General features: G+C 37.1%; 1 protein-coding gene across 1 annotated transcript; it reads left to right on the top strand.

Moving 5' to 3' along the window:
- Positions 1-3,246: 3,246 nt before the first annotated feature.
- Positions 3,247-4,551, top strand: LOC109192636. Its single transcript, XM_019343337.1, has 3 exons — positions 3,247-3,855; positions 4,115-4,435; positions 4,525-4,551. Exons 1-3 carry the CDS (start codon positions 3,247-3,249, stop codon positions 4,549-4,551), a joined length of 957 nt encoding a protein of 318 aa, XP_019198882.1.
- The last annotated feature ends 12,318 nt before the right edge of the window (positions 4,552-16,869 follow it).

Genomic DNA, 16,869 nt, shown 5'->3' with positions numbered 1-16,869 from the left:
TCGTGGACCTTGGTCAAATAGAAATAATTTATGTTCATAATACATAGAATTCATGTTCATAATACACATACACATAAACACGATATAATGAACATGAATTTTGTGTATTATGAACATGAGTTCTGTGCATTATAAACATGAATTATGTGTATTATATAGTTAAGGACACATAAACACTTAACATAATATACAGAATTCATGTTCATAATACACAGAATTCATTTAATTATATCGTTTTTATGTGTATGTGTATGTGTATGTGTATTATGAGCATGAATTCTATACCTTGATGTACAATGTAGTTTGGTTGTAAAAGAATTGAAATTCAATAAAAGCTGAAATTACATTATTTGGTTGGAGGTGAATTGCAATTCCTTCCTTTTGCTGAATTACAATTCATGCCTCCACCCTAGGAATTGCAATTCCATGCTTTGTAGAATTGCAATCTCATTATAGATTACCAATTTACCCTCATTAGCATTATTATATTAATATTATATAAGGACATTTTAGTATTTATTTACTTCTTCCCTCTCAATCCCCCGTCACCCTATTCCTTCTTACCAAACAATGTAATTTAAATTCTCACTTTATTCTTTTCCCACCGAATTACAATTTCTCCCACCCCCCCCCCCTCCCCTAATTCCTTCCTTTCAACCAAACGCTCCGTATAAAGTCAAATTTTGTGTATTGAACCAGAATTCACAGTGGCCCACGATATTAGTTTGAGTCATTGAGTGTTTGATGTGGGATGCGTCTCCTCCGGCATTTGATGAGAACCTTCTTCTCATTCAAGTTTAATGAAGTTGTTGGCTACTTGGCTTTAAGCATGTTTGGTTAACAGATTCACCATTTTTTGACAAATTTAACTAAAACGTTTTAACTTGGTCAAAACGCTAATTCTAATGTTTGGTTATCCGCTATTTGAACCAACATTTTGACTCCAAACGCTGCAATTAGTCGTGTTTAGGGTTTGACATTTTGGAGAAAGGTTATCCTTTCCCTAAAACGCCTCGATAAACATTAGTATAATTTTTATTTTTTATTTTTTAATTTCTGAAAGCCTCAAGGCTTCTCAAATAGATAGATAGAGAAGCCTTGAGACTTCCCTTCAATACCCATCCGATGTGGGACGTCGGATTGGTATAGAACATAAAATAAGGGGCGTTGAAACTTCTCTTTATAGAAGAGCCCCAATGCCCCTCTTTTGTTTTTTTTTTTGGTGATGTGAGACTATGAAAGGGGCAAATTATTGTATGGACCATGGTTCACACAATGTTATGTAGACCATAACAAAAAGTACATTTTTAATATACTAAATGTACATTATTTTTGTATTGAATGTACATTATACAATATAATGTACACTCAGAACAAAAATAATGTATATCCCCTATATACAATATACATTATTTTTGTACTGAATATACATTATTTTATAGTAGACAAAATGTGATCCACACAATAATGATTGCTATTATTATTATTATTATTATTATTATTATTATTATTATTATTATTATTTCTTTGTTAGGTATTATTTTTATTATTATTATTATTGTATTGTTTTTATTTATTTACTCTTTTTTTTTTATTGTAATGTCCTTATAAATCATTTTACATGTTAACCGCTATTTTTATCAAATATTTGTTTACAAACCGTTGATACAATCTGCTGGTCAAACCCGCTAATATAATCCGTTATTTGTTAACCGCTAACTCTAACCGCTGATTGCTAAACAAGGCCTTTGTGGCTTTAAAAAAAATATACTAAACTATTTTTTTTATTATTATTATAAAGAAGGGGATACCCTATATCCATACACACTATTTACCTCAACTGAGATTTGAACCTTATACCTCCCACTTAGGAGAGCAACCCAATACCAATGGACTACAAGCCACTTGATATATACTAAAGTATTAAATCAACCTATTTATGTTATAAGTTTGTCCCCTTAAAATAAATTTTTAGATTTACATTTGTATTTATATTTTTTATGATGAGAAAACTTGTAGTTTACTAGTTACGACCGGAATGTGTCAACTGATTAAATACATATTGTCAATTTTATAATTATTACAAATTTTTAATTTGTAATATTTATAAAATTGACATTGCACATTTTCCCTTTATTTTTAAGCAATCATCAATCGTTAATATATTCAAATAGATGGATCATATCCATCCACACTTTTTACCACGTGTGTGTGTATAATTAATTAATTAATTCTATTTTTTGTCATAGATTTAATGGTGCAATCCACTTTTAGTCTTTTTTTTTTTTTTTTTTTTCAAATCATCCCCTTTTGGTCTTAGTATTATTGTGACATGACCATTTTTGGTCCTCCGTCAACAAAACCGTTTAACTTTCGTAAAATACAAGATCATTTAGCTCTTCAATTATGAATTTTTTTTTTCAAAAAAAATAAATATAAAAATATAGCGTTGATGGATTATATTAACCCGGGGGTCCGAATATATGAATGAATGTGACAAGGAGTAAAAGACATTTTTGGTCCTAGACTTATAGTGGCAAAGACAATTTTAGTCCTTTTTTAAAAAATCAGACAATTTGTGGACATTCTTATTGCGACGAGGACAATTTTGGTCCTCCGTCACTTATGTCGTTAGTTGACTGTCTAAATGAGGGGCATTTCTGTCAATTCAACTTAGTCTTTTTATCCTATGTTATAAACGACTTAGAAGGCGACATAAATGAAGTTGTTTGCTGCAAATCTCCAATCCAACCAAAATAATCCAGTTTCTCTTGCCTTGTTGGGAAACATCCAAAGGCAAGCCTTAGTGTCAGTGCTTGGTCCTCTTTTGTGTTGTGCTATATTTGTGGATCATCACAATTATGTCCGAATGATTTTATGTGGCAAGCACTTTTCTAGCACTAAGGGACCATGCATGCGCTCTTTAGGTGCCTTGGCTGTAATGGAAGTTGAAATGCTATAAATAGCATGGCATTTCACTTTCCATTTACAGAATACCACTTTACATTCCCTATACGAGAAACACTACCCCGAGTTCTTTTTATACTGATTTCTTCTGTCTGTGTTATCTGTCGGAGATATAACGATACCCTGGTCGTTAAATATCTTTAAGATAGTGTTGCCAAACACGACACAGAACGCTGCTGGTTTCCTGTCCCGAAGCAACAACACGTCGCAAATATCCATTCCAGGTATTCATCGCACCTATTTTACCAAACAGTTAAAGATATTTAATTCAGGGAGGCGATGTCTACTGCAATGAAGCCAGCTTCAGATGTCACAGCCATCGAAATTCTAACCGGAGGTATGAACTACAAACGATGGGCTGCGAGGATCGTTATGTTGCTGGAAGAGAAGGATGTTGACTATGTGATATATGAGGATCCAGCCACGTTCATTCTGGCGGCTACTACCGCGACAGCTACCGCGACCGCGACCGCTGCTACTGCCACTGCCGTGGCAGCTGACAAATCTGACAAGGCCGATGATCAAGCTCCTGCGCCGAGACCTACCCGGACTACACCGCAGGTTTGTCCTAAGTATGTGAAAGACAACAAAACTGCACGGGCCTCCATTCTTCAACGGGTAACAAATTCTATTTTTGACATGTTTTCTGGGGAAAAATCTGCAAAAGCTATCTGGGAACAATTGCAAGAAAAATATGGTTCCGATGACACAGGTAGGAGGAAGTACGTCGTGGGACGATGGCTGCATTTTCAGATGACCGAATCCAAAACCGTGGTGGAACAGGTACATGACTTCGAAAATATGGTTTCTGATATGCGAAATGAAGGTGCTCAAGTCAACGATGCATTCCTGGTCGAAGCACTTGTTGATAAGTTGCCCGGGTCGTGGGTAGACTTCAAAAGTAAAATGAAACACGAGCGACGCACGAGCGACGCAACTACACCCTTCAAGAACTTATCAGTAGCATCAACATTGAAGAGGAAAATCGCACGGTACAAAAATCTGAATCCTTTTCTTTCAATTCAAAGGCTAACATTGTTGAGACTACAGGAAAAGATGATAGGCATAAAAAAGGTGATCAAAATAAAAAAAAAAAAAAAGGAATGCGAAAAATAACAACAATCGCATCAAAAGTGGAAAAATTCAGAAAAAGGGAAAGGGCGACGAGTGCTATGTTTGTGGGAAACGTGGACACCGAGCTGCACAGTGCTATCATCGCAAAGGGTCCACAAATAAAAATTCAGAGAAGGACGGATCCAAAAATCAAGCAAATGTGGTAGAAACCACGGAGGATGACGAGGCCGTAGCAGCAGTGATTACTGAGATTAACATGGTCGGAGACCCAGACGAGTGGGTCGTGGACACGGGGGCATCTCGTCACTTCTGCAACAACAAGTCCTTTTTCAAGGTGTTCGAGCCCGTCACTAGAGGAGAACAAGTCTTCATGGGCAACTCCAGCATTTCTGAGGTAAGTGGTAGAGGAAAAGTAGAGTTATTGCTTAATTCTGGCAAGAAGTTATTACTGAACAATGTGTTGTATGTTCCCTCTCTGCATAGAAACTTAATTTCCGGGGGCCTACTTAATAAGGTCGGGATCAAAATTGTCCTTGAGTCAGACCGATTGGTTATGACTCGGTGTGGGACTTTTCTCGGAAAAGGGTATCTACGGGGGGGATTATTTGTGTTAGACATATCTGTAATTGGACCAGAATCTATCAATAAAAATAATGCTTCCCCTTCGGCTTATATTACTGTTTCAGTTAATTTGTGGCATGGTAGATTAGGACATGTTGGCTCAAAGTGCTTAAATAGATTAAAAAGCCTGAATATGTTGCCAAACTTGTCTAATGATGCATGCTCCCAATGTGAAACCTGTGCTGAAGCAAAATTTGCTAGGAAGCCATTTTCTGCGGTAACTCATAGAACTTCATCTATACTTGAATTGATTCACTCTGATCTAGCGGATTTTAAAACCACTGAAAGTAAAGGTGGAAAACGGTATTATATAACTTTTATAGATGACTATTCTCGTTTTACAAAACTATACCTCTTGAGAACAAAAGATGAAGCTGAACACAAATTTGTGATTTTTAAAATTGAGGTAGAAAATCAGTTAAACTTGAAAATAAAGAGGCTTCGTTCTGACAGAGGTGGAGAGTATGAATCTTTATCGCTAAAAACCTTATGTGAAACTTCGGGTATAATCCATGAAGTAACTGCACCTTACTCTCCCCAACAAAATGGCATCGCTGAAAGGAAAAATAGAACCCTTAAAGACATGATTAACGCAATGTTGATCAGTTCTGGGGCACCAGACTCTATGTGGGGGGAAGCTGTTCTAACGGCGAACCACATTTTAAATAGAGTCCCACATAAAGGGTTCGACAAAACCCCTTATGAGATGTGGAAAGGACACGCCCCGAACCTGAAACACTTTAAGGTGTGGGGATGCTTGGCTAAGGTGGGTCTACCATCCCTGAAAAGGTCCAACATAGGACCCAAAACCTTTGATGCTATTTTTGTTGGATATGCTGAGAATAGTGCATCATATAGGTTTATGTGTCTAGAAAACCGTTCTATGTGTGAATCAAGAAATGCAATATTCTTTGAACATATCTTTCCTTTAAAAAATGCTTATGTCTCACCAGTTGATACTCTGTGTCAAAATGATAATGCCAATTTTCCTCGCATTACTAACGATTTGGATGAGCCCAGAAGAAGCAAAAGACCCAGGATAGAGAAGAATTTTGGTTCTGACTTCATAACATATGTCACAGAACTAAAAGATTTAAACGAACTGTGTGATCAATTTGTGTGCCAATTAGTATTGGAAGAAGAACCAAAAACGTTTAAAGAAGCAATGTAGTCAGTCGACTCCATTCTGTGGAAAGAAGCAATCAAAAGTGAATTTGACTCTATTCAGTCCAACCACACCTGGGAGTTGGTAGAACTACCCAAAGGGTGCAAGCCAATTGGTTGCAAATGGACCTTCAAAAGAAAACTTAGACCAGATGGGTCTATTGAAAGGTTCAAAGCCAGGCTAGTAGCCAAAGGCTTTACGCAGAGATTCGGTGAGGATTATTTTTACACATACTCACCAGTGACAAAAGTGGGAACCATTCGAGTTCTATTTGCATTGGCTTCTTTACACAACTGGATAGTTCACCAAATGGACGTAAAAACTGCATTCCTCAATGGTGAATTAGAAGAAGAGATCTACATGGAACAACCACCTGGTTGTGTTGATCCAGGGCAAGAAGGAAAGATATGTAAATTAAAAAGATCTCTTTATGGCCTAAAACAGGCCCCCAAGCAGTGGAATGAAAAATTTCACAAGACCTTAATGGACCTAGGCTACACGACTAACCGGTCAGATGCCTGTTTGTACTCAAAAGAGGTCCAATCCAGCATTGTAATAATATGTCTCTATGTGGATGACATGTTAATTTTTAGCTCAAGTATTGAGGCTATAAATGAAACCAAACGAACTCTATGTCAACAGTTTGAAATGAAGGATCTAGGAGAAGCCGATGTGATACTCGGGATAAAAGTCACAAAAACCAATACAGGTTACCTTCTATCCCAAGGTCACTACATCTCCCGATGAGCAATAATCTAGAATAAACTTCCCCTAATAAGTTCCCCTTTCCCAAGGACCAACCATTAGGTGCAATCGTGTGTGCCCTAATTTATGCCCCAACTCCCATTGGTGACGCAAACATGACTGTGAAGCTAGTAATTTAGGCCTTTAACTACCAACAACAACAGATTAAAACAAGATTGCAACACAAATCATAAAACCAAACATAAATATATTAAGAAATTAACGAACTAGGCACATAGGTTCATAAACAAATTCACCGAAAAATCCCTAAGGAATTTAGCCGAGCATGGCTAAATTATACATATCAAATATGAATAAAGGATTACAAATCATCAAAAGAGTACAAGAATTAACCAAGCGATTCTCCCAAATCTCCTTGGTTTCCTCCTTGCTTCCAAAGACGACTTGAGCCTCTTGATTTCTCTCTTTCTTGTCTACAAAGAACTCTAAAAATCTCTCCGTGTCTTAGGGTTGAGGAAGGAGGGATTTTATAGTGGGTACAAAGTTGAGATGAAATAGGAATCTTGTACAAAATTCGACTCAAATTATAATTCCTATAATTAATTAAAAGAAATTGCCGCCTTTAATTGGAGTTGGAATTGGAATTCAAAATTGAAGTTGAATTGGGATTTGGAATTGAGGTGTGAATTTAGAATTTGGAATCTTGAATTGAATATGATGAAGCCCACGCCCTTTTGTAGTTGGCGACTTCGGAAGAATTGTTGCGGCGCACGCTCGACGCATCGAGCCAAGTCTCGACGCGTCGAGACCAGCAGGTCTCGATCACAAAACATTCTGGAAATTTTCGACGCGTCGAGTCCTCTGGGCCCCGAACTTGTCCAAAATTGCTCCAAACTCATCCTTGAACTTCCCTTGCTCATAGAATTGACCTACAATGGTTCAAAAACACTAACAAACACCGTAAAACATTCAAAACAAGTGTGAACCATAATTAAATGATAATAGCAAGGAAAATATGTATTAAATAAGCAAAATTAAAGAACTTAAATGCTGAGATGATTCAAAATAACTATAATAACAAGCAAAGATGTGATAACATCACCTAAATCGAAAGGTTATCCTTGATACATCAAGGGAGATGGGCTTAAAAGCCAATGAGGTGAGAAATTCATGATGGATACCACCTCGGTGGTCAAACGAAATCATGGAAAGACTCACATTTATAAGCAGACTGTAAATCAGTCCGCTTGCCGTAGTTCTCGATTGGCAGTCTACGGTGAAATACACTCAGTGGAGTGGAATGTCTGTGCTGAGACAGACAAAACAGGGTTAATACATGGTTATCCAATAACTATACAAAGTGTACAACGAATGGAGCTAACGAGGTGCACGTAAGTTCAAAATTCAACTAGCTGAAGAGTTCAAGACTTTGTTCACTCTCGGATAGTGGATTACTTAGTGTCACTACTTGTCAGTTCAAGTTTAACACACTGACATGAAAGTTAGATCTTATTTGTTACACTCAGTTGCTCTCCGTCAAGACTTATACCTTCGGATGTGTGGGGGATTGTTGGGAAACATCCAAAGGCAAGCCTTAGTGTCAGTGCTTGGTCCTCTTTTGTGTTGTGCTATATTTGTGGATCATCACAATTATGTCCGAATGATTTTATGTGGCAAGCACTTTTCTAGCACTAAGGGACCATGCATGCGCTCTTTAGGTGCCTTGGTTGTAATGGAAGTTGAAATGCTATAAATAGCATGGCATTTCACTTTCCATTTACAGAATACCACTTTACATTCCCTATACGAGAAACACTATCCCGAGTTCTTTTTATACTGATTTCTTCTGTCTGTGTTATCTGTCGGAGATATAACGATACCCTGGTCGTTAAATATCTTTAAGATAGTGTTGCCAAACACGACACAGAACGCTGCTGGTTTCCTGTCCCGAAGCAACAACACGTCGCAAATATCCATTCCAGGTATCCATTCCTGTGCCAGTTCGGAGTTTTCACATGCTGCCCTGCGGCCTCTCTTTGCTTCTCCTCCGGCACCGGCACGAAGATATCAACCTTGCCAATCTTTTAGTAAGCGGCGATGATCACCATCTCAATATTCTCAGCAAGAAGGAAATGAGGTTTCTCTCGGATCTTATATATGAAAGAACCCCCTACAATATCCTGGTTTTTGGGCTTGAAAGCCAGTACTCAGGTCTCATTTCAATGCTGAATGTGGGTGGATTCACTCTCTTTCTTGAGGACAATGATGATAAGATGAAAATAGAAACGATGATGATCAGTATGAATAAGAGTCGAGTTCACAAGGTGGAGTATCACACACATGCTGAAGATGCATATAAGCTTCTCAAAGATGCAAGGAAACACCCACAACTCTGCTCACCATTGGCTAGCTTTAGAAGTAATAGAAGTATAGTAGCAACAGAAGAAGAAGTGGAAGGTGCAAACTGGCAAACACATTGTTAGCAAGGCTTTCACAAGAGGTTTACAAGACAGATTGGGATGTGGTACATGGTGGTGGACGGACCTTCAGGACATCATGTGCCAGTCCGGTGTTTTCATCGCCTAATACCCTGCAGCATCTCTTTACTTCTCCTCCGACATCGGCACAAAGATACCAACCCCGTTAGTATTCTTCCGCGAAACCGCGGAAGAACTCATCATCATCCTCGCTGTGACTGAAGAAGGGTAAAAGCGAGACGATCACCCCTCCATATGAGTGGGCGACAAACAGGCATGCCATGATGCATAGCCGACATTACCTGGATTTCAAAAAGATCTACGAGATCAAGGGAGAGGTGCAGTGCAAGCGGTGCGAGAGCTAGTATGAAATGGGGTTCGATCTGATTACAAACTTCTCGGAGGTGACCAAGTTCATATGGGAAAACAGAAGTGAAATGGCAGACCGTGCGCTGGAGGTTTGGATGAATCCGACCCCTTCCGACCTGCCGCTACTACAGGCAAGAGAACAGCGTGAAACTTGTGATTCCTTAGAGCAAGAAAGCCATAGGATCAAACAGCTTCATTTATGTCGGAAATCTGCAACAAATAGCTTCATTTATGTCACCTTCTGATTCGTTTATGGCATAGGATCAAAAGAATTAGTTGAATTGACAGTATTGCCCCTCATTTAGACATTCAACTAACGACGTAAGTGACGGAGGACCAAAATTGTCCTCGTCACAATAAAGTGTCCACAAATTGTCTGATTTTTTTATGAAGGACCAAAATTGTCCATGCCACTATAAGTTTAGGACCAAAAATGTCTTTTACTCATGTGACAAGTATAGGATTGAACGATTTAGGAACGAATATAATGATAATAATGAACGAATATACGTCACGGAGACAAATATTGTATTAATCATATGTAAAGTGCTATTACAAAGATAGGAATAGCGTAATAACAAGACAAATTTGGATAAATAGTAGAGGATGTCTGATTAGGACACAAAGGATGACTTTTATGCCCCATGTCGCCCCAACAACCCCGGAGAAAATCGGTGGAGGTCCCCTCAACTGCCTTGGACCGCAACGGACGCCGGCGTGACTCGGACAACTCGGAGACCCCGCCACTCGATCGAGCACGGAGCTCGGCCAAGTGCCCGACATCAGCCAAGGTCAAGGTGCCCGGCTGAGGTCTGCCTTGGCCGACCCCGGCCTAGGTCCGGGTTCGGTGCTTCGAGTTTAGTCCGTTCCAGATCCGCTTGTAATTATTCCATCAAGCGTGTTAACCTACTTAGTATAAAAAAGATCAAAATGTCTTTGTATTTAACAATATTTCAATGATTTTTTGACGAAATGTCAGAATGGAATTAACTCTCTCTCTCTCTCTCTCTCTCTCTCTCTCTAATATATATATATATATATATAATATATATATATATATATATATATATATATATATATATATATATATATATATATATATATACTGATTGTGGATTTGCTAGGTAGTGCACACCCAACTAAAAGTTGAGGACCATTCCACCACTTGAAGTGAGACTTGCACTCAAATGCTTGCAAGAATCATTTTCCATTTCCATTTTTAAGCGATGGTTGTTGACTTCCACCCAATTGAGGAAAACAAGGACAGCTTGGAATACTATCGTAATAATTAGGGAAAGCCATCCCAGTGCGGAACATAGGGAATTGGGATATTGGTGCCCACTAATTTCATTTTAAAATTTTACATTTTTCATTATTTTAATTATAAAGATATACCCGGTTATCAAAATATATATATATATATATATATATATATATATATACCCTATCTTATTGTCTACCCATTAATATTAACTTTTGATCATTCAATTAATACTATTTTCAGTTTTTATAGTCAGTATCATATCTTCTCACTTCAGTACCTACGTACCAATAACGAAAGTGTCATCAATTAAAATTTTGAGTCTACCAAATCATATAACTGAACAACCAAAATATTGTTTTCCAAATTTCATTGTTTTGCCAATGATTTCTACCATCTTTTTTTTTTTTTTTTTCTTTTTGGGTGTAGCCTAGAGTTTTCACTGTTGAACACAATGAGTACTCTCTCGCTGAATTGTAAGTACCTCCTTGAGTGGGACAGGCTAGCATGAAAATTTAAAACTACTCTATACCCAAAGCCAATGATCGAACCCTTAACCTTTGGTCCCTCTACTCAATTGTGAACCTCATATAACCTTCACTCTTTGAAAGCAAAGGATAGGACTACCCAATCCCGTGTTGTTAGGTTCCAATTGAGTGTATGGGTGTGAGCGTTGTCTTATTTAGTGAACGTTTAAAAAGAAAATGTGGTTAGAGATTAAATTTAAAGGTGATTAATTTATATGATTTTTTCTATAGTCGCCGGCAATACCATTAACTTTGGTATCATGGACAAACTACAAAGTACAAAGAAATGATATACTTAATTATATTAGATATAGTAGGGGGACCAATAGTCCAATACCCGATGTCATCAAATGACATATTCTGCTGCTGCTATTACATCCACATCAAATCAAATAAAAGAAATTGTAAACGTGGTATGAAATCGAGCATTTTATACAAAATTGATTTTCTAATGCAGGTTGCCAAAGTTCCTCCCGTCCCAAAATCAAATGCAACAACAACAAAAGAACCAAAACCAAAACCAAAACAAAAAAATAAGCGTAATAGGCACTGAAGATGGTCTTAATTTCTGGGGAAATATACAAAGCGCTATAAAGAACAGATGGATAGAATACGACAGATTGTCCACAAGCCTTGAGAGACAAGGTTAGCAGCAGTGGGGACCAGGAACCACCCAAAACGGGAGGCAATACCCAACACAACATCTTGATGCACCTATCTAGTAGGAAGTTTCAGCAGCAGATATTTCCTCCAATCCCTATGTATGAACCTATTAGCTTCATCATTAAATACGGAAGAAACGCCCCAAAGGGAAAACCTATGGTACATCCATGTACTGATGTACTTTTTGCATTTTCTTTCTTTTCCATTTGTGTTTTTTTGAAATTATTTTTCATTCATTTAAGAACTAAAAACAACACCGCCAAATCAAATGAGCAATCTAAGGATTCATTGTCACAAAACTCTTTCTACATTAATACCAAAATGCCAATAGCAGAGTTGACATATGATCAAGCAATCTAGGCACTAAAACTCCGTCGTGCACCCAGGAAAACAAATAGGAATCTGTATTTTGTGTTTACTAACTCTTATTGTTTGGATCATCTTCGCTCTTAACTTGGCATGTGCGATGACTCAATTGTAATAGAAGGCTCTTTATATAGCTATATCCTTAAAATCATCGTAGCTGCTTGACATGGTTCCCCTTAAAAATTGTTTTCACTTCTTTGTTCCGCATACACTTCTGAGATGAGTGCCTAATGTTAAATTGTGATAAAATAATGGCTCACATTTGTTTGATCTTTGATCTTCGAGCTCATCATGATTCTGCAGTCAGCACAATTAGTACGTTTCTATTGCAGTTTATGATTCCAAGTCGATTCGCGGACGATGTCTAAGTCATTCGGTATACTATCATCTTCGACCATGCGATTTGAAGATGGTTATTGCATTTATATTTTTATATTTTTGGAGGGACCCACTTGACATGGGAGAGTACAGGACCGAAAGGTAGTTGGACTTGTCGACGTGGCTACTTCTCACAAGACAGATTAGAAAGATGCTCAGTAATTCAATTCCCCGTCCCCTGCTTCCTGAGATTGACCGCATATGAAAATCAATTATCTGGGGCAGTTGAGACGTACCCATTTTAAGATTCACCAATTCTCAAGATTCACTCTACACATCTTATCTTCGTTTGTAGCGTAACTGAAACGTCAACTATATCTGTGCTTTATTTTTATGTCATGACATTTGTGCTCTGTTTGTGGCCGGGACTAGCGATTTTATTGTTGTTGTCTAGCTATCTTCTTGTACATCCTTCACTCTATGACTTGACTTCTTCATAGAGATATATTCGCTCGCGTTAGCCTGTCTCTTTATTTCCATAGTCTTTCAAAACTTGTCTTCTGTCGCACGGCCCCTATTTGCTCCTTTCTAGTTCTGGGCCTGCCATTTGTCGACTTTTTTTATCCTTTTGTTTCGCTGTGTTTTTTCGGGTAGGGCCGTCCTGTCCACCATGTGTGGTGTTCGATATTGGCCTTGGTTTGGAGTGGCCCTATAAGTATCCGAGCTTGTGTTACATTATCGTTAGTCATCTATACGATTTTTCAGGTCACAGCAGACAGGACCTGCAACCTAGAGTAGCCATGTCGGTACTCTCATAGGCTGTCCGCTATTGGACCATGGTTCCGCATTGTCGTATTTCCAAGGATTCCAATGTCGCTCACTCTGACACTCTGTTGGTTGGGGCTTCCAGAATAGGTACTGCAAGGAAAATATTTTTTAAAAATCCAGTTCTGACAAACACATTAAAGAGGTTTCAATTTCAATGCTTCTTGATAATTTTATGTATTGTTAAATTAGACAATTAACTCCATAACAATTTACGTATGCGAAGGTACTCACTTGCCGCTGCATGGTCAGCATAACCAAATGAGATCATATAGTCAATGCAATTATTGTTAAACACAGTTAGATTTATGGGTAACACTAACTGTATTTAGTATAAGTGTACTGCTTGCGTGGTTTTCACTATTTTAATATTGGAGTAACTTTAGAGCACATTAACTCTTTCGAAAAAAAACAAAAACAATTCGTACCAACTACACAAGATTGTACAGATTAACTATCTGCATCATTCTATCAGCTTTACAATATAAAACTTTATTGCCATGGAAACATTCGCAGCAATCAAAGAGATTGAGGAACGCAGATCACGCTATGGATACTACCTGTCAATTTTGCATTGTTTACATACACTAGACCTATCACCGTTCACATACGCTATCTACATATTTCGAGATTCATGAAATTTTAAAACAGTTTTTTAAATGTCCACTAAAAATATAGGATGCTTTACTCTATATAGATATAATTATTACATACTCACATCATATGATGTAGCGTGCCATACAAAATATAACTTTGGTTAATATGATTTCTGAGCCCTGACCGTGGATTGAAACTATTGATGAGCATATATCTGGGGCGCGAAATTAATTATCCAATTGTATACTCTATGATTCTATTACAGGGGGATTCACTTTGATCCATAATACACACTTGAAATAATGACCATATATGTAATGTGTCTCCATTACTCATACGTTTACTTAGGACTGAAAATTTCGAATTTGAATGATATGAGTAGATTAAAAGCTATACTCATTATATTTCCACGCCATTCTACCATACAGATAGAGTGCCACTTACAATCCAGTAACATTTATTTGAATATAGATTGATGACCTATAAAGGCCTTCTCATAGTGGTATTCACACACAATCAAACATGAATCATTAACTACGTGTAAATCTAAGACTTTGTAACTAGTTGATCGGCTATATGTATATTATACTTAGCTTGTATTCCCACAATATATTGTGTGTAATTAGATTAGATATATTCATATTCTAACTCATCTAAATCTCATCTTCTCTTATACTAAACTATCTTTTTAATTATACTTTTGTAAATTTAATTTAACTATTATAATTAATCCTCATATAACCTTTTTTCAATTCATAAGTACCAAATACCTAATTTCTTCTGTCCAATTACTCATAGAACATTGCTCTAGCGTTTTGTATGCTCAAGTAATGGGGGTGCCAGAAAGTTGGAATAAATCTTTATGACTTCATAACAACATTATGAGCATGTGGGCTATCATCGTCACACAATTGAGGCTACTCACTGGATGGAAATATATAACATATTGCGCAGCTGAACTTTAATGATGTTACTCTTGTTGTTTAGGCATACAAGAAAATTAGTTCATTAACACCAATTTATTTAAATGTTAAATCATTAATTTAGTTAATTATGTAACCTTATTTTGATGATAGATATAGTTGTTATGTTATATACATAGGATGTGAGTAATTAGTGATAGGATAAATAGATCTACTTTCATTTTATGTGTAATAACAATATACATAATACAAATAAAATGTGATAGTATTCATCAACATAGGATTAATTACATTGCACCAAAGTCATAGGATTACGCATTTGCACGAGATCTTCCAGACACACTCCATATATAGTTAGAGAAGGCGCGATTGCGCGTTTAACGCACCACTTCAAGTCAGGGTTAAATTGAGAAGGTAGGAAGAAAGGAACAACTCTAGAGGTGCCAATAGGAGCCTCTGGAAGCTCTTCTATAAGGTATCTAGGAGAATACAATAATTTTGTACATGGCCTTTCATTATTCTAGTTATTTGATGTCTTATTTCTAGTTGTTCTTGCGTAGTGTGAGATTGAGCAAAAAGCAACAACAGCAGCCTCCCATTTCAGTGATATATTCGTTGTGCTTAACCACCTGAAACTTCTTGAGAGATTTCCTCTTCTTTTACTTCTTAAACATTACAAACCTTATTTAAAACTTGTCGAGTACAATCAGTCACTCAAAAATACTTAACAAAGTAAAGAAATCTGGACGATCACTCTTATGTCATCATTGATACAATACATAGAAAGAGTTTGACATGACTTCTCGCTATGATTATTATCTTTCAGTTAGTGAATTTTGATATAAGTTGTCTATCACAAATATATTTATGTTGAAAACCTTAGACTATCCTACTCAGAACATAATATAGAATTGCTAATATTTCACCCATCGCAAGCATTACTTATTTTACGTGACTACTTTCATTGAAGCGTCAAGGAACTCACACTACAATATACCCAGTGAATTGGTAAGACGAAATACTATCTGCTTCATAGTCACACACCAAAACTCAATAAATGATATCAAACTACACTAACTAACATCAAAGCTTTCTGTCTCTTTTAAGTCTTTCATTAAATTTGAACAAAATCAATTAAACATAACTCCAGAAATGACTCCACACTAACTATATCTAATCCTTCCGACCTTACACTGCAGTCTCAAAAGCGACACGAGAAACGAGTCGACTCTCATCCGCCGGCTGCCGACACAGCAAACTATCACGCCTAATCCAATTAAATCAATCTAGCTTCAATTAAGCTCAGTTACTGCATACCTCACATAATACACTCCAGCGAAGCCCACACTACCAATCAAGATATCTAATTGCCCGCGGAATACCAAACAGATGCCACACACAGCTACAGAACAGACATTAATTAATGACCCTACAACTCTCAGAGCTGCACCCGCGAGAATCTACTTCAAATACATATAGCGAGAATTCGGAATCAAGCACAAGGAGAACAACAAATTATCGCTGTAAGTGCAGCGAAACGCGTTTTATCCACATATCAGTTTATACTATGAATACGCTATATAAGCAGGTGATAGAATTAGTTCTTCTTTTCAAATGATATCCTGGTTATATCGCTCTTAACATACGCGTGTTTGTTTTTACTTCTGATCAGGGCCGACTTTTTTGATGCCAGAGGAGAGTAGCAGTTATGTATTATTTCGATGAATTGTAGCTATGCAAGTTAGACTTTGATTTTCATAAGAGCAAAGAAGATGCAGTGTAGTTACGGATTGTATAGGAATATATCACTGCTCCTCGATATTGAGAAAAGAGAAATTAAGAGTAGAGAATTATCCTAGCAATTTTTTCTAATTAACGGCAATTATCGTTGTACTATAAGTCTATAATTTGACTTAAAATTTTGATTAATCTTCAAGATTAGGAATTTTTGGTGTGGCACTTCTGTTATTATTACTATATTCGGACACACTTGTACCATAGATTCGACCTC

This window comes from Ipomoea nil, unplaced genomic scaffold (genome assembly GCF_001879475.1).
Source record: "Ipomoea nil cultivar Tokyo-kokei standard unplaced genomic scaffold, Asagao_1.1 scaffold1771, whole genome shotgun sequence".
Classification (NCBI taxonomy): Eukaryota; Viridiplantae; Streptophyta; class Magnoliopsida; order Solanales; family Convolvulaceae; genus Ipomoea; species Ipomoea nil.
This window is presented reverse-complemented; position numbering and strand designations above follow the sequence as displayed.

Excerpts from the sequence above, each read along its gene's own strand:
- LOC109192636 (XM_019343337.1), top strand. The coding sequence starts at position 3,247 with ATGTCTACTGCAATGAAGCCAGCTTCAGATGTCACAGCCATCGAAATT. Across the intron at positions 3,856-4,114 it reads ATAAGTTGCCCGGGTCGTGG|AAAAAGGGAAAGGGCGACGA; the intron begins GTAGACTTCAAA and ends GGAAAAATTCAG. Across the intron at positions 4,436-4,524 it reads GCAACTCCAGCATTTCTGAG|AAACTTAATTTCCGGGGGCC; the intron begins GTAAGTGGTAGA and ends CTCTCTGCATAG.